Source organism: Parasteatoda tepidariorum, chromosome 5 (assembly GCF_982258835.1).
Source record: "Parasteatoda tepidariorum strain Cologne lab strain chromosome 5, Ptep-v5.0, whole genome shotgun sequence".
Taxonomy (NCBI): Eukaryota; Metazoa; Arthropoda; class Arachnida; order Araneae; family Theridiidae; genus Parasteatoda; species Parasteatoda tepidariorum.
This window is the reverse complement of record NC_141759.1, coordinates 107,556,444-107,577,100: the sequence shown is the minus strand read 5'-3', so window position 1 is coordinate 107,577,100 and position 20,657 is coordinate 107,556,444. Positions and strand designations below refer to the sequence as shown.

The 20,657-nt window shown below is 31.3% G+C and overlaps 1 protein-coding gene across 1 annotated transcript; it reads right to left on the bottom strand.

Annotated features, from left to right (window-relative positions):
• Positions 1-779: 779 nt before the first annotated feature.
• Positions 780-19,023, bottom strand: LOC122272799 (uncharacterized). Its single transcript, XM_087164717.1, has 5 exons — positions 18,899-19,023; positions 15,797-15,909; positions 14,163-14,217; positions 2,130-2,449; positions 780-1,387 (listed from the first exon to the last, which is right to left on the bottom strand). Exons 2-5 carry the CDS (start codon positions 15,812-15,814, stop codon positions 1,190-1,192), a joined length of 591 nt encoding a protein of 196 aa, XP_087020843.1. The 5' UTR covers positions 15,815-15,909; positions 18,899-19,023; the 3' UTR covers positions 780-1,189.
• Positions 19,024-20,657: the final 1,634 nt, after the last annotated feature.

Here is a 20,657-nt window from a genome sequence, read left to right as displayed (position 1 = left end):
CAAATAGCTAGTATTTACCACGTACAGGGCCGGATTAACCTATAGGCACACTAGGCACGTGCCTACGAAAAACTTGGGAGAAAAAAAATTTGTTGACAAAAATAATTTAGCTTTAAAAACAACAAGTGTATTTTGCTCAAAATTATGAAGATACAAATAAAAATATAATATTTTTCGGCAATAAATTATTTTGCAGAATCTTATGATCTAATATATTACTTTTTTGCGATTTTTGGATTCAACGAAATCTTGTATTATTCTGTCGAATTCCAAACTACGCAAAATGTCGTATTCAATAGACATAAGTGCGAGCGATGCCAAATGATCTTGATTCATTGTTGAACGCAAATAATTTTTTATCAATTTTAATCTGGAGAAAGATCTTTCTCCTTCTGCATCTGATCCAAGAATCGACAAATATATTCTTAATGCAATGTGAACGTTAGAAAAAGTATTCACAAGTTTATCTTTAATTTGAGCCTTTAACATTTCTTGTGTAGATTTATGTTCATACAAATTTGAAAATAGTAAAAATTCATTTACAAAGTTTTCCTCTAAATCGGATGAGTAAATTTTCACCAAATCTTGCGCTTTTAGTTTAATCTCAGATTCATTTATATATTCAGCATATACTTTGAAAAGAGTGGAGGATGGAGGGGAGGGCCCAAAAACGGCTCTGACCACTTATGTTATTAACTTCGGGTCACGATCCCCCCCAACACGTCATTTATACATGTCGTAGCAGTTAAACGAGTAATTAAAAGGAAACACCCCACCCAATAATTTTTTAGTTGTGTTTTATTGAAATGCCAAGACTACTCCATGGTAATTTTTTTTAATTTTAAACGACGTGTATTCTCGTTAAACACACTTGACCGGTTGAAAAAAACTACTATATCCACTACATATTTGCCACTTTTCCGAGGCTCATCTCTGAATCTTTTCAAGAACTTACATATTTCTAATATCATTGAAAAGGTCTGTTATCCTTTCTCGCAAAATTCAAGTATTTTCTTTTATGGCAAATAGATAATAAATTAAGATAAATAGCATCCATCTGTCATTCAATCGCTCCTTATAAGGAAACGTTCTCCACTCGAGATAGGAAGATTGATTGTTATGCCAGGCAAAGGGTGGTCTACTGTTGAGGTGTCACTTTTGTTGAGAACTTTTTCAATGTACTGTAGGATTAGATTAGATGATCATCCCACTGACTCCTGGGTGGATTGTGGATTCGAGGATGTCGGAGTTTCAATCCCAGGTTTGCCAATTCTGTCATCATCACTTCGTAGTTATAACCTTTGTGGCGGACGTCGTGCTCAACAAAATCTGCTCCAAGGATTTCTTCGGGTGGTGCCAGACAAATTGGTACAAAATAATCGATTCCCTAAAAACAAATATCATTAATAAAAATTTTTAACAAATCAAAGCAAAAAAAAAAAAAAAAAAAGAATAACAATATAACTGCCAATTTTTTTTCTCTGCAAGGATAATTTCCAAAGTGGTAGTAAAGGGACAATCAAATCGCAATTAACAAAAATATTTTTATATTATGCTAAAGCTCACCATAATTAATAATGAAATTATTATGAGAAATTAAATATTAATGAAAGGAAATGCAATTACTTTATTATTTTTTGGTACATTACTGCATTTATTATATTTTATAATCTTTAATGTTTTTTCCTTTTTATAACCGTCGTTGAACAGCCCACCCAATTTTGTGGGTTTACACCTAATAATGTTCAACTCCGTAGCCTTGTAATTTTACACCCCATCCAAAAGACAAGGGAACTCCTCAATCAAGTAGTGAGAGAAATTTGTCTTCGTGGAGGACTTTTTGATAGAACTAACCCGCATTTGCGTTACATGGATAAGAAAACCACCAAACCCTCTCATGGTTAGCCAGAAGGCAAGGGGACTCTAACCCAAAATCCGTCTACCACTGAGGATATTTTACGTCAGCACTGTAGTCGGTGCAAGCCGGATACGGAATTCGTATCGACCAGCATCACTGGAATTCGAACCCGGGTCACCTCATTTAAACGCGAACTCTCTACCATCTGAGCCATCACGGCTCTGACTACTAATATGTAATTTCATTGAATTTTTCATGTTGCTCAACTTACTTTAAATATAAGATATGTAGTGATCATGCTCCAGAGACTGACAGCAATACATGTCAATAGTTGCACTCCCAGCAGATACAGGCCACCGCCCTTCAGTAGTCCACTTCGACTGTGCGTAAGATTGAGTAAGTCATCATCATCAATGAATAATCCAACTGCAATCTTTCCCCATAGACCACCTATGGCATGCACAGCTACGGCGCCAACAGGATCGTCAATTATGTATTTGTCCATGTAAGGAGGAACTATGTTCAAAAGCACAGCACCAACACCTCCAACTAAGAGAGATACCCATGACCTTAGAAAACCTGAACCAGCTGGAGAGAAAAAAATCTGATTATTAGTTTTCAGAATTAACAATGCGTGGAGAAACATTAAAATAAAAACAGGGTTCATGAAATATTCATAAAATTTATTTACGTGGTAAAGGTTTGTAATTAAATTCTTCAGTTAAAATTTCATACTGGTCAGAATTCTTAATAAGAAAATACAAAATAAAGAAGCGTAAAGGTACTGGTAATTTTTAAACGGTTAAAGCTTATATTTAAATGCTTTTTGCAAAATATTTTATAGAGACAAAAAAGCAAAGCTTCCAGAATTTACAGTAATTTTGCCAACATTTTAAAAGCCTTACCACGAAAGAGTTGGAATTAAGTGGCGTTGCATATGAGCTGTTAAATCATTCATATGTAATTGTGTGGAAAATAAGTTTAAAAGAATAAAAATAATGCATTAAACATAGCTATCACTAGAATAATTTTTTACAAAAGGTGTAAAAAGATGGCAGCCCTGCATTTTACAGATAGAAAATTAAAATGAAAAGACCATATGTGAAACATTTGCGCGAATTTCTGTATGGTAAAAGCTTGTAACTATATGTTTGCTTTCAAATTCAATACTTTTTCAGGTCGAAATTTTTAGTAAGGATAATCAAAACAAAAATATCTACACAAAACATCTTAAAGTATATTTGACGACGAAAACTTTTGAATTAAATGCCTGTGTTAAAATTTCATAATTTAATTGGTCATAATTCACGGTATGAAAAGACAAAATAAAAAAACCTTGAAGAGATACATCACATATGGCGCGAAATTAGTATATTCATACATATTTAAATATGTAATGAAAGTATCTGGCAGAACTAAAATTCATCTGCTCTATATATTTAAGGGTAAATGTCCTACCATTTCTTTTTCTCTGAAGTTACATTTTGCATCCTTGTAGAACGGGGCGTACTCTTTCGAAAGCAGATTTTTCCAGTAGGCCTAATATTTCATAGTTTTTTTTTTTTAAAGTGAAGAAAAATTTTAAAAAATTATTAAGCAAAAAAATAGTTTTATTTTTCAAGATTGTTTTTGTGTCATCAAAGTAAAGAGCGAATCTTATCTCGGGTTTTAATTTGGATAAAAACGTAATATTGACACAGCATTATATTGACATAACATTTTAGAAAGTCAGAAATACAATTCTAGCAGAAAACGACAAAAGATTTTAAGATATGTGTCTCAGCACTTCATCTTCATAATTTAGCCGACATTGAAGCCTGCACAAATAGGCCTATGAGGGGAAATTTAGGATTTTTTTTTTGTTCCTGAAGCATATAGATGGCAGCACTTTTTTTTTATCCAGGAAAATCAGTTTATTTGCTCTTTTTCAACTTCTTTTGTAACAATTTGGATATTCTAGCATGCATGGGGTGTTTTCTGTGTGTGAAATCCAGCAAAGAAAGCGTAATGGAATAAATAAAAAAAAAAGAATAAAAAAATAAAATGGCGCGAGTAAGGTTCAAATTTCGAGACCCCTAGCTCCCTTTAATTTTAAGGTATAATTTTCAAACTCGGAACCTAAGTATGGTCCAAACATAGCTGTCGAATAAAATTTTTATAGGCCAATTAGGGGGGATCTCAGTGGGCCCCTAAAGGTATATTGCAAAGATGAGAGGAGAGAGCTTTTGAAGCGAAACTGTGGTTGGCTTCATGTATCACAGTGAACTGGATGGTAGGCCACCAGACAAGCAAGTTCGCTGCTGGATGATAAAATACAAAGTTTGAATGAAATTGGTCAAATATTTCTGTAGAAATTCGAATTTCAACCATAAAAACTTCTTTAAAATTCCAATTCTCAGGAACTATTCAACTGATTTTGCTCAAAGTGTGTATCTTTCTACATACAATTACAGTTTTTAAAGAGATAAAAAAAATTTGTATACCTTACAATTCAAAATGTTTTTAATTAATTATTAAATAAAATAATACAAAACAATTACAGAGTTGACACACTCTAATCTGAAAAAAAAAAAAAATTCTGTGTTTTCCCTGTAGATATTATACACAATATAGTAAGAGGAAACACACAATCATTTTACTCTTGTGTTAGCTGTATTGTACTATACTAAATTTATTTACCGGAGAAACTTAGAGAAAAAAGGTTACAGCTGAACATATTTAAAACAAATAATGCTAGAGCAAATTAAATAGTTTAGTATAGCTGAAATATCATCCTTAAATATGACATAGATTGTGCTCTGAGTGGTCACCATTTTTTAAAAAACGAAAATAAGAAACAAAATTTCCTGTATTTCCTCAGTTTGTAAAGTTAGTTAATTAAGTATTATTGGCGCAAAAGCCATTTTTGGCCATACCGCACCTACAACTTGTTTTATAAGAAACATTGTGCTATAAATTAAAGCTAAATTGATTTGTAAAAACCAATGTCCCCTAGATAATTAAAAATGTTATTGTGTGGTTTATCTCCAATTAATAAAGCCAATGTTGGATTAAAGCAACCAAAGTGGCGTTGTCTTTGTGTTTTAAATTCGTTACACTTGGTTAAAATATATTTAATAGTGAGCTGTTCTCTACAATGAGAACATTCGGGTGCAGTTTCGTTGAATAAAAGATGTTTATTAGTTACTCGAGAGTGACCGATGCGCAAGCGATTTAATATTACTTTCTGCTTTCGACTTATGTTTAGACTTTTATAAGATTTAATAGAAGGTTTAACGTCATGAAATTTATTATTTATTTCATTTTCCCAATCATTTTGCCAGTGTAAATACTGTTCATTGTCAATTGCATTTTTGATATCTGTGTAGGTAAGGGGGTTGTTTGTTATATTGTTTGTTGACTTAGCCACTCTATCTGCTGCTTCATTACCCGAAATGCCAGCATGGCCAGGCACCCAACAGAAAATTATGGCATATTCTTTTAGGAGTAAATTGCTGTATAGGTTTAAAATATTATTTATAATAGAATGTGTATTCAGTTCTTTATTTTGTAAGGCAACTATGACACTTTTTGAATCTGAATATATTATCCAGTTTTTCAACCTTTGAGAAGAAATAAATTGAAGAGTCAGATAAATCGCATGGCATTCAGATGTAAATACGGAGCATTTTGAATGTAATTTTTCAGATATTGTGGAGATAGGGGCAACAACAGCGCTTGCAACATGGTCAAGTCCTTTAGAGCCATCTGTAAAAATGGAATTAAAATCACTTTATTGTTCTCGGTGTGAATTAAAAAGCTGTAAGTAAATGTCAGCAGCAGTTTGTGCTTTTGTCAGATTGTTAAAAATATCAATAGTTTGGAGAGAAATGACGTCCCAAGGAGGCCTTAATTCGCTCGCAGGTAAAATATTAAAGTCTTCTAGGTTTAGGTCAGATCAAATCTTTCTTACTCTCAAACCAAAAGTCAGTATTGCAGAGGGTCTGTTACTAAATAATCTTTCATAAAATGGAGTTGTAACATATGAAAACATGCAATGTACATGATGGCTTTTGACATGAAAATAGTATCGCAATGTTAACTTATTTCGTCGTTCAGCAAGAGTTGGTTCATGATATAAAACGTTTAAACTTTTTATGGGTGATGTGCGAAATGCTCCTGTTGCTGCAATTATGGATGGTGTCAAGATATTTAAGAACAGATTTTCTAGCTGATCCGCAGACAACTCGCATAGTCGAGTTTAGATCGAATGATACACCTATAAATTTTGAGCCTGGCATCTGTATCTGCACCCCAAGAGGTGTTTGTCAAAACTTTAAGTAAATTTAATTTCAGTTCACAGGTTTTTCTTAAGTGCTTACTATGAGATGCAAAAGTGAGTTTAGAGTCTAATATCAAAGCAAGAAATTTTGCTTCGCTTAAAACGGGAATGCGGAAGTTTTTGAGATACAGTTCAGGATCGGGGTGGAGCCCTCGTCATCGACAGAAGTGTATACTTGTTGTCTTAGTTGTAGAAAAATTAAAACCATTTAACTCAGTCCATTGGGATAATTTATTAATGGCGAGCTGCAATTGTCTTTCGATAGTGTGCATATGATATGCTTTACAGGAGATCCGCAGATCATTAACAAATAACCTGCCGTCCACTGTAGATGGTAAGGTGGTTAAAATATCGTTTATTTTTATAAGAAATAAGGTTACACTAATGACACTACCTTGAGGAACACCTTCCTCTTGATTAAAAGTGTCAGATAAAGTGTTATTCATTCTAACTTGAAATGTCCTGTCTGTTAAAAATTTTTTAATAAAATAAAACATATTTCCGTTAATGTCATAATTTAAAAGGTCCCTTAAAATGCCGTATCTCCACGCTCGATCATACGCTTTCTCAATATCAAAAAATATCGTCACAAGATGTTGCCTTTTTAAAAACGCTTCACGTATGCCAGTTTCTAAGAGCATTAGATTGTCAATAGTTGAATTACATTTGCGAAATCCGCTTTGTCTCTTAGATAAAATACAACGAGATTCCAATAAATATATATTGCCCTTGCGTTTATTATTCTCTCTCTAGGAGTTTGCAAAGACAACTTGTAAGAGCGATTGGTCGGGAATTAGTAGGACGTATAGGGTCTTTACCTGGTTTAGGAATGACAACTATATATGATTTTCTCCATATTGATGGGAATTGTCTATTCAGTCAAACTCTATTAAACAGTTTTAAAATTATTTCCAAATGGGTATCAGAGAGGTGCTTAAACATACTATTGTGAATTTTGTCAGGCCCTGGAGATGTTTCTTTACATTTATTAATAGCAGATTTTAATTAAGTTATTGTCAGAGGAGAATTGTAATCATTATGAGGTTCAACAGAGGGTCTAGTACTTTTTTTTCAGTTTGAGTGTTTTTGGAAAGTTTGAGAATAATTTTCTGTACTAGAGGCTCGGCAAAAGTTTTCAGCTAAGGTATTTGCTATTTTTTTAATTTCTGTTATTTTATTTCCATTTACTTCAAGATGGGTAATAGGTAAAGGGTTGTAATGACCAGATATTTTTTTTATTTTAGCCCAAATTTCTTTTGCTTTTGTATTGTTATTTATGGTACTTATATATTTAATCCAAGATTCTCTTTGGCTTTGTCTTCTAGTTTTCCCAGCGAGTGCACGCAATTTTTTAAACAGAATTAAATTTTCAATAGTTGGGTATCGACGGAATATTCTCCAGGCTCGTCTTTGTGCTTTATGAGTTTGTCTGCATTCTTCGTTCCACCATGCCATACCGGCCAGGAAAAAAAAATAGGAACACGTCATGCGGCCGCGACATTAAAGTTTACTTCTTTACTCTAAATGTTTGCATAATTGTAACTGTATAAGATTTAATGTAACAATTATTATTGATTATAATACATATCAACTGACAAGATTTCTGATTATTATTCTTATTCAACAAACTAATTAAACAGAAATGATAGCTGATTTAAAACATATTTAAAAACAAAATATTTAATTATTACTCAAACATATGTGACAATAAACACATATAAAAAAATAATCAATTATTCTTGTCAAGTGCTACAGTTGCAGCAGATTTGGCTGATTTTAAAAACTTTTCATCAAACACTTGTCTATAACAAGGCTGTATCATTTGGGACTTGGTAAATCAAAATTGCCTGCCAAAAATGCTACCCCTAAACTCAGTCTTATTTTTTGGAAACATTGCACAAAACAACTTTGATGCATGGTCTGCAGCAGCTAAAGGAATATTGTGTTCAAGGAGAAATCCTGTGAACAATAGTTCACTTCTAATTGATTGTAGATCAATAGTGGACGACACAAAATCAGAAATGTTTGCTGACTTTTTCATATCTGTATATGTGGTAGCATCCTTGGGTGTTTTCCCGTGTGAAATGATACACTTTCCGCCATGTGCTATACTAATGTCTGTATTGCAAGCAATACATAATGCGTACGATGTCCCCTTTCTTGATTTTTTGATGAAATCAAATTCTTCACTATAATTGTCGCAAAAACACTGACTTTGCCAAATTTTTGAAATTTTTTCAGATTACCACGTGGAAAAACATTCAAAGCTTAACTCAAATCGAAAAGATGCGTTCCGAGTAAACATTCAACACCGGTACGGTTGCAAGTAAAAGACAAGAAGTCAGGAAGCTAAAATTTCCTCTTGGTGTCTGTGAAGCGACCTGTACATACATCATCAAATACATGAATGTAGCTAGAGGCGGAGTTAAGTGATAACGCGACTTGATTGGATTTTGCCAATTCGACATGGATCGCTTTGTTGAGTAAAAGAAAAAATTACGCTATGATGAAAAATCGGAAAATTTTGACCCAAAATCATATTGACGGAACAAGGCATAAAAATCGGAACCGTTTCGATAAAATCTGCACACTATGCAGCTATGACCATGGTTTTGGGTATTTAGGTAAATTAGTTGAAGTATGTGGAATGAAATTTTTAGATGCGTTTATAAGAGAGCTTGTAATATGTTGCGCAGCTTCCTCAATATTACCATTATCAACAATTTCTTCATTGAATGTTAGTGACTCTTGAAAAAGTGACCAATTTGCTAAATGTGTTAGCAGTCTAGGGAAATGCACTGTACTAGTATTCCCAGGTTTTAAAATACAGTAGGGAACCGATTATCCGGAACGATCGGGACCATCGCTATTCCGGATAACTGTTTTTTCCGGTTTTCTGGATCGCTACAAAAGCCGTTTTTTTTATTGTTAAACCCAACTAAAAAAAAAAATTAGGAAATAATCTTAAAAAGAAGAAAAAACGATGAAGTAATACTGTAATGATTATTTCTAAAATGATGGTATGGTAAACATCTTTCAAAAAAGAAAGAAAAATCCTAAAATCTTATGAGGAAAAAGAAATTTTTTTTTAAAAAAATGGCACGAAAATGTATCGAATTTTGTTCCGGTTTTTTGGTTTTCCGGTTTCCGGATAACGGGTTCTGTACTGTATTGATGAGTAGAGGAAAATGGTTGCTATGATAAAGGTCATTCCAAACAAAAAATTGCAACAGAGTATAAATCCGTGGTGAACACAGTGTCAAATCAATGGAATGGAGTGTACGAGATGGAAAGTGAAAACATGTTTTTTAATCCGTACTTAGTAAACAGAGTTGGTGATCGTCTATTAACGTATCAATTTGATTCCCACGAGAATTTGTGGTATCACTGCCCCAAGTTGTGCCATGCTCATTTAGATCACCTGTGATTATAAACGGCTCTGGTAATTCTGCTATTAGGTTGTTAAGATCTGATTGCGATATTGATTGTTTAGGTGGAAGGTACAGACTGCATATTGTGATGAGTTTTGATTGAAATGTAACTTGTGCTGCTACTGCTTGCAAGGTAGTTGTCAAGGGAACAGGCGAAAATGGATAACTTTTTGAAATCAAGAGAGAGACACCTCCGCATGCCTTATTTCCATGAAAAAAGTCGTTTCTTAGGTGCGAATATTTTTGTATATTGGCTTTGTGGTTAAGTTTCAAAAATGTTTCCTGAAGTGCGAAACAAACGGGATTATGTTTTTTGATGATATTTTTGATATCTGGTAAATTAACATAAAACCCACGACAATTTTTTTTAAAGTTTTTTGGTTTAAGGTTTTCTGGAGTTTCCAACCCTTTTTCTATTTGCATTTGAGAGTTTTGAGAAGAATCTGAGCAATTCTCGTTGTCTGTAATCATTGTATCCGATAAAAGCTGATCCTGTTGGTTACTTGATAATTTTTTCCGGTTTTTGTTAAAACGATTTTGTCTGCTTTTAGATATATATTTCGGTTTACTTACCAATGGGGATTGAGTTAATTTTTTGTGAAGAACATTGACCATTGGTTATTTTCAGGTATTGACTGTTTTTACTAGTGTTTTGAGAAAATTACTGATCAGAATTTGATGGGATTGAGATTTTGATTTTAATGCATGTCTGAGAAGGAGTTGTTGTCAGAGATTTTGGACATTTGGGTGATACTGTGCGTTTTGTATTGCGAAGTTCAGATTCACTATTGTCAGTCTGTATACCTATGGATTTAGTTGCTTTTGGAGTTTTAACCACTGAAGCATATGAAACATTAAGTCTAGGTTGTGAGCTTAAAAATTTGCTTTTGGCCTCAAAATATGACAAGTTTTGCATTACTTTTATATTTAGTATTTGTTTTTCCTGTTTCCATTGACGAGAATTTGCAGAGTGAGATTCGGGACAGTTAGTACATTTTTCTGGCTGATTACAGGTTTTGAAACTGTGACCGGTTTCACTGCAGCGAGAACAAGTCTCTTTTCCTCTGCAGTTGTTCGTAGAATGGCCGAATTTTTGACATTTGAAGCATCAGAGAAGATTGGGAATGTATGGGCGAACTTTGCAGTTTCGGTACCCTGCTTTAGTATCATCAGGTAGTATAGAAGTGTTGAATGTTAAGATTATGTGTTGAATGGTAACTATTTCTGGACCTTTTTTAATGGTTATGTGCCGTGCATCTATAACTCCTTATCAGAGATCACGCCTTTAGATATATTTAGAGTATTGTGAGGGGTTACTGAGATTTTAACATTTCCGAGTTCAGATAATTTTAAAAGTGAAGCTGTTTGTTTGTTGGAATTTGTTTCGATTAACAAGTCTCCTGATGGCATCTGTTTGACATTTTTTGGATTATCAATATTTGCTTCAAGTGCTTTTTGAACTAAAAATAGTGATATAGAAGAGAGTTTCTTTTCTGTAGAGCTTAAGATCAGAAATTTTGCTGTAGTGGGGTGGCAATTTGTGCATTTAGTAAGATTGAAACTAGGTGAGGAAATTGTTCCGCTTTTGTTTCGGTGTGCGGAACTGAACACCATCTGTTCATTTTCAGCCATAGAAAAAAATAATCAACTTCTACTATCAACTGCACCACCCACCACGGAGTCCAACTTAGGGGAGGTAAGTAACAGTACGAAATCCACTACTTAACACCGATGCTGGCCAATAGCTATACGCCCGTAAGTCACCCCCGAAGCAGCCTCCACCCTTAATGAGGTGCCCAGTAAGTGACCCCGGGCTTGACCCTAGCCATCAGATGACGTTTGTGACAAGCCGATTGATGCATACGGATCACTATGCACCTCCCGTTTATCTAAAGCAGGGGCCAAAGCAGTGTGTTGGGGTACCACGGGTCTCCACGCACGGCGATCACGCGGGTGGTTTTCTTCCCATCAGAGTTCGATATAAAACCGAAACAAAGACAAAAAGCCCTTTACCAGTCAATTTGGCAACCACGACAAGAGTGAAAATTTAATGAATAAATATAATACAAATGAAGAAGTGAAACATAATAATATATATATATTAACGCAACAAAAATAATGCATAATCAAAAGTATACAAACTCATAAATATTTGCTCACTAGATCAATGTAATAAATAATGAAAGTCAACCTCAAAACAGGACCGTCGCAGGAGAGAAATAGAAAAATGCTCAGGTCCAGCTCGGGGCCCCGGGTGCGCCATGCCCGTCACACATGAGTGTGCCCCTGGGGGCCAGTTTGTAAAGAAAAGCTAAAAATTTCCTGTACTTTCCAGGTTTTCCCCCGAGGAGTGAAAACCCTGAATTATTTCTATACCAATAATAATAAGAGCAAAATTAACTACAGTGGAACCAGTTAAAAAAGTTTTTCAAGGGAAAGAAATAACTTATTAAATGGGAAAACTTCTTAAATGGTTGAAGGTTAGAAATACACAAATTTTTCGTTTTACCAATAACTAAAATCAGTAAATTTTCTGTACGATTCATACCAGCCCCAACTAGAAGTGTTAAATGATTTTTACTGTTTTTTCCTCCATGGCAGTGTTTACTTTTAATTAAAAGTATAAGTTTTATCGGTTAAAAGATGGAAAAACAGTTAACATTCATCCATGTTAAAAATGTCCTCTGGTTGATAACCTGAAATAAGTTCAGGAAATTTAGCTTTCCATTCTTCAGCTTCTTGTTAATCAACGCTGTTACAATCTCCTTTAATTGTTTTATATGCTAATCCAGCTCGTTTTTTCATCCGATCAATCCATCCATTAGAAGGGGTGAAGTCAACGTTCAATTTCTTCGCAATCTCTAAGGCGTTCCCTCTAAGTCGAATTCCGTTGACAGGAATGTTCGAGGATCTTGCTTGCGTAAACCACATCAGTTTTTCTTCAAAATCTTCGTATTTTCCTCTTTTCACTATTTTTTCTTTCTTTCTGGGGATGCACCGGAACAAGAAGAGTTTAAGATGTCTTTCTGGCAATTTAACGTAGCAACGTGGGGGAGATTTAAATTTTTCGCTATTTGAACTCTTGTTAATTGAGAATAGCTGTCAACAGTTTTTTAAATTTTTACTTGGTCCACAAGTGTTTTACGTTTAATACCTTTACAGGGACATTTTCACCAAAAATCTATTTTATTTTCTACAATATTTAAGATAAAAATTACCATGTAATAAAAGAACTGCATTTTAATTATTTTTTTGTAATTACTATTATAATATTATACATAACTTTAATCTCTTGCACATTATTTAAATTATATTAAATTTTTTAATTAAATTTTATTTAAAGTAAAAAATAAAACAAAGATGAAGAAATAAAAATAAACGAAGACACATAGCGGCTGCACATAAACTGCTAACTAGCAAGCAAACAAAATATAATTATCAATTCAAAGATAAGTGTATATAGTAATATAGTAATCATATATCTTGTATTTTAATTGTATTTATTCATTTATTATATTTTTACTGAATATAAAAGGAAATGTTACATTTTAAAGCTCCAAAAATGACTGAAAATAATAAATTCTATAAATTCAGAAGGATAATTTTTAGTGTTTTACTTCTAACTAACATAATCAACTATGTATAATATAACAGGATTGCCTACTGATTTTAGAAAATTACCTGAACTTTTCAGATATTTCAATGTAAATTTAGACCATATTTTACATATGCCATGCAATTTTTCATCAAAAAACATTGAAATTTGTAATGTCAAATATTAGATTATGTGTAAATTATATTAGATTTAGTGGGCAAAAAAATATAATAGAATAAAAATGCTGACATAGAAAAGCTTCACTAAAATGTGGAATTTTTATAACAAATAATTGTAATAGATTTTGAAATTATTTCAATCTAATCTCAATAACTGATTACAGTTACTGATAATTCTAATACTAGTTATTTTTCAGGTATGGCATGAGAATATTCCAGGTTTCTGTAAAAAAATGTAATTTTCCCAGACTATTCCCTGCTTTTGAGAGTCAGAATAAAATTCCAAGTTCTACCTGGACCATGAGAGCTCTGATATAAATAACTTATCTAAATCACTTAATGTTAATGCTAAAACATGAATTAATTTGGCCTTGTTTTAGACATGTGAACTCTCTTTTAAAAAAATATATATATAATTTTAAAAAATACTGAATTTTAAAGCATATTTTTTGAGATATTAAAGAAAAATTACATAAACATACTGAAAACACCCCTCAAAAATTACGGAATTCAATAAAAATATTGAACTATAACATATCTATTGTTTTCAACAAAGGGACAATTATTAATTACATGAGAGTTTATACTTAAAGATGTATAAATTAATCTAATTAAAGATTAAGTAACTTAATTTTGAAAAAGGCATCAGGAATTTTTTCAAACTTTGTAAAACAAAACAAAAAATCTGTTACCTGAAACTGTATGATTCTTTCCTGAGATAAACAAAGGTACATTCTTTCAGTATCCTTCATGTAAAAAGCACATTTATGAAGTTGTGAAACTGGATCATCAGCATCTAGAAGAGCTGTCTGTTTGTCAACTTTCTTTATTATCTGTAATAAGAATACATATGCATAAGACATATTACAAGAGCAGTGTTTTCATTACAGAAAAAAATGAGAGAGAATTTCTCACCCTTTCTCAAAAACAGGGTGAGATCTCAAAAAGTTAAATGAGATTTCTAAAAATTAAAAAAACTCGAATAGACTTGGAAAAAAATATTTCGTTAATTATAATACATTTTTAACATCTTCTAATTTTTAAAGCATTGAATATTTCTGCTTCATCATGACATGGAAAACGTTCAATATCTATTTTTTCATCAGCTTTTCTCATTAGGTTGCTTAAATGTTTATCAGTCATTTGTATAAGATATTTTGTTTTAATTCGGTTTTTAGTGCTAAATGACCTTGCAACAGATGCTGAACAATTTGGAATAACTAAATAAATTTGTAGCATTGAAAAAAACGTAAACGTCTTATATGAAGAAATCTCACCTTCCGTGAACACGAGGTTGCAGAAAAATGTGTTCTGAAAGGTGTCCTGTCATTCGGGGGGGGGGGGGGGGGGCATTATGTTCTGCTGTTTGCACCGGTTAAATTGGGAAGCTAGATAACAGGGATTCATGTTGAACATAATGAAAGATCAAGGAAGAAAAGTGAAACGAATTTTATTCAAAATGGCAGAATTCTGAAATTAATTAATAGAGTGCGCGATCTTCTCGCGTTAATAATCTTTTAATGCAAGAAAAGAAAAAAATAAGAGAGGTTCTCATGCTGTAGTGAAAACACTGAAGAGGGAGATGCATGGACATGCATGCACATTTATATCATATAAAACAAATTCAATACGTTATTTAAAATTACATTATTTAATGCTTTTTTTTTTAGTCCTGCAAAATTATTAAAGCAATAATACATTATGATATTGAATATAAACTTTGGAGAAAGTTTATTAAAATTTAATGAAAAAAAGCCTGCCTTGGAACAACTATGGCAAACATTTCTTGTTTTAAGTTTATTTTGAAACAGCTGTGAAATAATTTTGCAGAAAGCCTAAGTTTTGAGGTAGATTGAAACACTGTAAAAAAAATTTTTTTTGCAAGAAAGATTCACTTTCACGTAGAATCCATATAACTTTCAATAAAACTTATGAAATAAAGAATTCATAAAAATTCAGCTTTACAGCAAATGTAAAACAAATTAAGATATTTTAAAGTTTAAAAAGCTTTTTATTTAGACCTAAAAAAGGAACCTAATATTTTTTTAATAAATAGCACGAAAATATTTCCCATTAAGAACAAAATTAAAACATCAGACTATAATAAACATCAAATTATATATAATGCATTAATTAACATGACACACAATCAACATTTTTCATAGTTTCAAAATAGAGTTCATTGCAACCAAAAGTAATTTTTCTTTTCTGCTTTTCAAAAAAATATTAATATATAGCTTAAAAATAAAACCATATTTGTCATTTAATTTTGTTCACACTACAAAAAAGTCAATGAAGCCTAATAATAAGAAAACAATAAAGACAACATTCAGAAAGATATACAAAAACACTATTGCATATTAAACCTAAGTTGTTAAATTAATAGAAATCACAATAAAGTTGAAAAATTACCAGTCTAGGTAATGCCATTCCTGTAACTGAACAGACTAACTTAACAGTAGAACTATAATGAATGTAACCATCAAGAACAGTAAATTCCTCAGACTCTGATTCAGTATCATCCACTACAAAACAAATTGAGCAGTGAGGAAAAATTTTTTTAACAAATATTCAGATATTTCAGATGAAAACAGCTTTACACCTGTTGAAAAAATTGTGCAGCTAATATTCATCATAATTTTGAGTTGGAGTATTTTCTCAAACTTATTTTTTTTTATTTTTTTTTTTAAGTTTTAAGGTTACTTTCTTTTCAATAAGTTAAAAACTAACTTTTAAAAAAGTAGTGACACTGACTGGCAAAACAGGACATGCTGTAGTGATATATAATTATCTATTTACTTTCGATTTTACCTTTAGTATCTCAGAACAACATATGGGGCTGCCAACTACTAAGCTTTTTGCGAAATATTTCATTGAGTGGTAGACAATCAAAATCAATTAACAGAAAATTAAAACAGACAATTATAATTTAACAGATAATTAAAAACTAAAGCCTTCAAAATTTTTGGTGAATTTTGCCAACTTTTTAAGAACTTAACAAAAAAACTGAAATAAAAAGTAATTTATATGAACTTTTGAATCTTTCATATTGTAGTGGCACGAAAAACAACTTAAAAACAAATTTACTGTGGAAAAAATCACTGATTAAAACATAAACTTAGCTACCACTGGAAGAAATTTTAACAAAAAGAGCATAAAGGGTGCAGCCCTGTAATAAAAGTCTATCTTAAAGTGAAAATTAAATAATAATAATAACAAGAACTGATAAAGAGGAGTTATGGATAATAAATGTTATGAAATTTTTGTTGCAATTTTTTAATTTTCTTACCAAATAACGTAACTTGAGAGGGGAAAACTACAAAAAAAAGCATTGTAACATATTTGTAAAGAACAGATAGCAATAATATAATAAAAAAACTTATAACCAAGTCTATTCATAGAATTGAAACTGCAATTCCACAATACGTTTTTAACACAAATGCACTTGAACATTATTAATTCTACTTTATGTTAATTACGCATGACAAAAGTGCTTAATGTTTGGCTACCAAATGATGATAACCATGACAAATGCTTGTTCGTTCTGTTTAAATCTGCTTAGATTGGAACACAATAATGTTATAGGATATTATTTAGAAGCATGAAATACTTTTATTAAGTTTTTGTATTTATAAAAAAAAATTATCTAAATATGCATAAACAGGATGCACAGCCAAATCTTTTAACAAAAAATAAGCACCTTTTAAGTACTTTTTAAGCACTATAAATATTTTTTAGCACTACATACATTAACAAAATGCAAAATAATTTTCAAGGACTTTACATGATCATGATTAAGTAACTAGTTTCTGACAAAGAACTCTTTTCTTGATTATATTAGCCACTATAAAAAGATCAAGAGGTTTTTTGATTCGATATCAGAGGGTGGAAAATGAAGCTTGAAATTGAGAATTTCTTGAAAACTGAAGCAGAGTTGCATATGAGAGTGCAAGAATTTCACAGAACCCAGTTCAGCATATGCACGCGCGGACCCGAAAATATTTAATCAAACATGTAAATGGTTACCAATGATCGCCGCTTTCATATGCTATGGACTGACGGGGGACGAAATAGATTGTGGTTGAATGAATAGTGAAAGGTTGTGTGGTTGAATGAATGTGTTAAGGTAAACCTAACATAAACCATGAAGTTTCAAACCTCCAAAAAAAATTTTTTTTTAAAAATATCAAAATGCAAACAAATTATAGAATGATTACTTAAAAGTACACAATGGAGAAGTGGTCCTGCCCTTATTTGCACGCATTTTGAAAACTTCTCAAGATTTGAAACTACACTAGATATACTACTTTCCTATACACTTTAAACTACCTATGTACAGGGATGAGAGTAGCTAGAAAGTAAAAATGAGGAAATCTAAGAATGAATATATATATATACATACAAATAATGCTGAAAATACAAATCACGGTGTGTAATTTTTAGATCACGTAAATATGAATTATGATGAATAATTTTTAAACCCGTAAATATGAATCACGATGCAAAACTTTTACAGCGCGTGAATATGAATCCCAATGTTCAATTTTAAAATCACGTACAAATACGAAAATCGATGTTTGACATCACAACCGCATGGTCGAATCACGACAATGGATTTTAAACTTGAGTGAATACGAATCACTAAATAGGGTTTTAAAAACGTGTAAATACAAATCGAGCTATTGGATTTTTAAATCTCATAAATAAGAATCGCAATGTACGATATTTAAATCGCATGAATAAGAGTCGCAATGCACAACTTTTAAATCAGGTGAATATGAAAATCAATGTTTGATATTAAAATCACGTGAAAAAGAATCAAAATATTAGTAGGTTCTGGACTTGGGATTTCTAAAGGCTTGTTTGTATTGTTCTTTCTCAGCCATAATAAATAAAAATTTACAAGATTATTTGAATGAGCAAATAAATATTTTCACCGCAAATAAACCAATATTTTGTTTGTTTTCGAGCCAGCAAACAGGAAGCAGCGACGTCTGAATTAGGAAAATACCAGCTATCTGCAGGGCAGGCAAAAATACGAAAAAAAAAAAAAAAGAAATGTACTTTCTGCGCATATAAGAGAAAATAGCTAGAATAAGTAAAAATACGGGAGGGCTGGCAGCTACGTAGATCGAATTTTCTGTTTATCTTTGAAAATCGGAAATAATTATAATTATTTTATTTCAACAACTTAAATTCCAGTAAAAGCGAAATATTTATTAAAAAAATCTTAAACTTTTAGAGAATCGGAGTTTTTGATTTTAAAAAAAGGTTAAAATTCTACAAACAAAAGCGAAAAAAACGGAAATCCGCTAAAAAGCGGAAAAATCTCATCCCTACTATGTAGATGAAAGAGAATTTGCAATGCAGAATTTCTCCTGCTGCACAGCATACTCTTAAGATATGTAATTGGATTCCAAAATTACAGTAAATAATAATAACTACTCAATACTAAATATTTAACCATTTTGAAAGTAAAATGTCTTGTTCTCCAAAAATGAAATTAAGACTTACAGAGATGAATGGTGAAAGCACCCCATTGAGTAGAGCTGGCATGGAAGCTCTCAACATGAAGATATCGGCAGTCTGGGAGCGAAGCCTGTTAAACAAAGCTACTCTAGATCTTGGAGCTACGCACACTGCAATGAACATAAAATACATTACTCTTTAAATAACATACTCATAATAAAAATAAGAATAACTAAGAAAGATACGGAGGCAAAATAAGATAGCAAAAAAATAAAGGCAGACACTCCAACTACTAAGAAATTTCCAAGCAAGGGAGGGTAATGTATTAATATTTCATGAATTAGAATAAAAAGAATTACAAAACAAAACATAATAATTTAAACAAATACTATTCTGTCAGATAGATGATTGCTAACGCTTTAATAAAAAAAATTTAAAACTTTTAGTTCTAAAAGGCTTTTACTTTGTTTTAAAAATTCTAATTTAGTTTACAACCACTAAAAAGAATAATTCATAACAGCCTCTAATGTACAAGTTTCTGAAAATGGAAAGAACATAAAATAAAAAGAATGTGCTTCAATATAATTAAGAAGACTATTTTGTGTTCAGCAAATTAATTTATGATATTTTTGCTATAATGCTGTTGAGATGAAAATCAGTGAAGTTGGAAGATGCATGGTATACTTGACTAATTGAAGATTGTAATGAAAACAGGATGATGAAAATAACAGTAGAAGATGGAAACTAGATCATAAACTATAATAAAACTTTTATTTGGTAGCAATTGGTACTCAAGATACAAAAATTAATCCATAGGACTTCTAGTTAAATAAATTTTGCATAATAATATTAATAAGGACAGGCCATGGGAAACAAATGCCCCACAACCTGCCAAATCAAAAGTCAAATTAAAAAGTAATTGAATTGTTCTCAACAGACCTTAAGAATCATGAGAAGAGATCCATGGATGGTGATTTATTGAAAAATAACATAGCCAAAGCTAGGAAATATATGTAATGCCAATTGTGGCATCAGAAATGCTTCTTTATGAAATTGAAAAGTATCAAATTTAATGTAACAAAAACAACAAATGTAACAAAATGTAAAAACAATTTTTTTTTTAAAATTTCAACTTTTATTTTTAATTAATATATTATAAACTATTGATTGTCAGGTCAGAAAATGTAGCTTTTGAAAAAAGTTAAAATTATCTTAGAATAATGGAATGATAATTAAACTAAGTAATATTACAGCATAAAAATAAACTATTAACATTAATAGGAAAGACTTAGATTAGTCAGCAAAACTGATTATAGAAATCTCCATTTAGTGAGCTTATAAGTTTATAAAAATAAATAGGTGAATCATATCCTTATTTACAAGCCTGTAAATACAAAATATTTTTTCCCATGAGACAATTTTGATAATACGTATCCAAATTGACAGCTTTGAGAGATAAGAATTTACTACAATTTTGTTACTACACAAGAATAAATCAATTTAGAGAGAAGAAATAATTATTTGGTATATATTGATCATTTATTCACAGTTGATAATTAAGACAAATAAAAATATATATTTACTTGCAAAAAGATATAAGAAATAATCATACAATAAAGAAATTATTAATTGAAACTTACATTGGTATTAAATAATTTTAGAAACCACTAAATAATAATAATAATACAATATATTAAAGAAAATAATAAAATTATTAAACAAAAGTCCCTTAATGCTAAACAAGAATGAAGGATGATTTTAAAAATTAAATTATTTTGAAACATCCAAAACATTTTTTTTTAAA

Bases quoted from the DNA above. Each gene is read 5' to 3' on its own strand.
- LOC122272799 (XM_087164717.1), bottom strand. The intron at 2,450-14,162 runs CACAACTTCATA...TTTTTTTCTCTC, and splicing joins AGATGCTGATGATCCAGTTT to CAGCTGGTTCAGGTTTTCTA. The intron at 1,388-2,129 runs GTAAGTTGAGCA...ATTTGTTTTTAG, and splicing joins CTACATATCTTATATTTAAA to GGAATCGATTATTTTGTACC.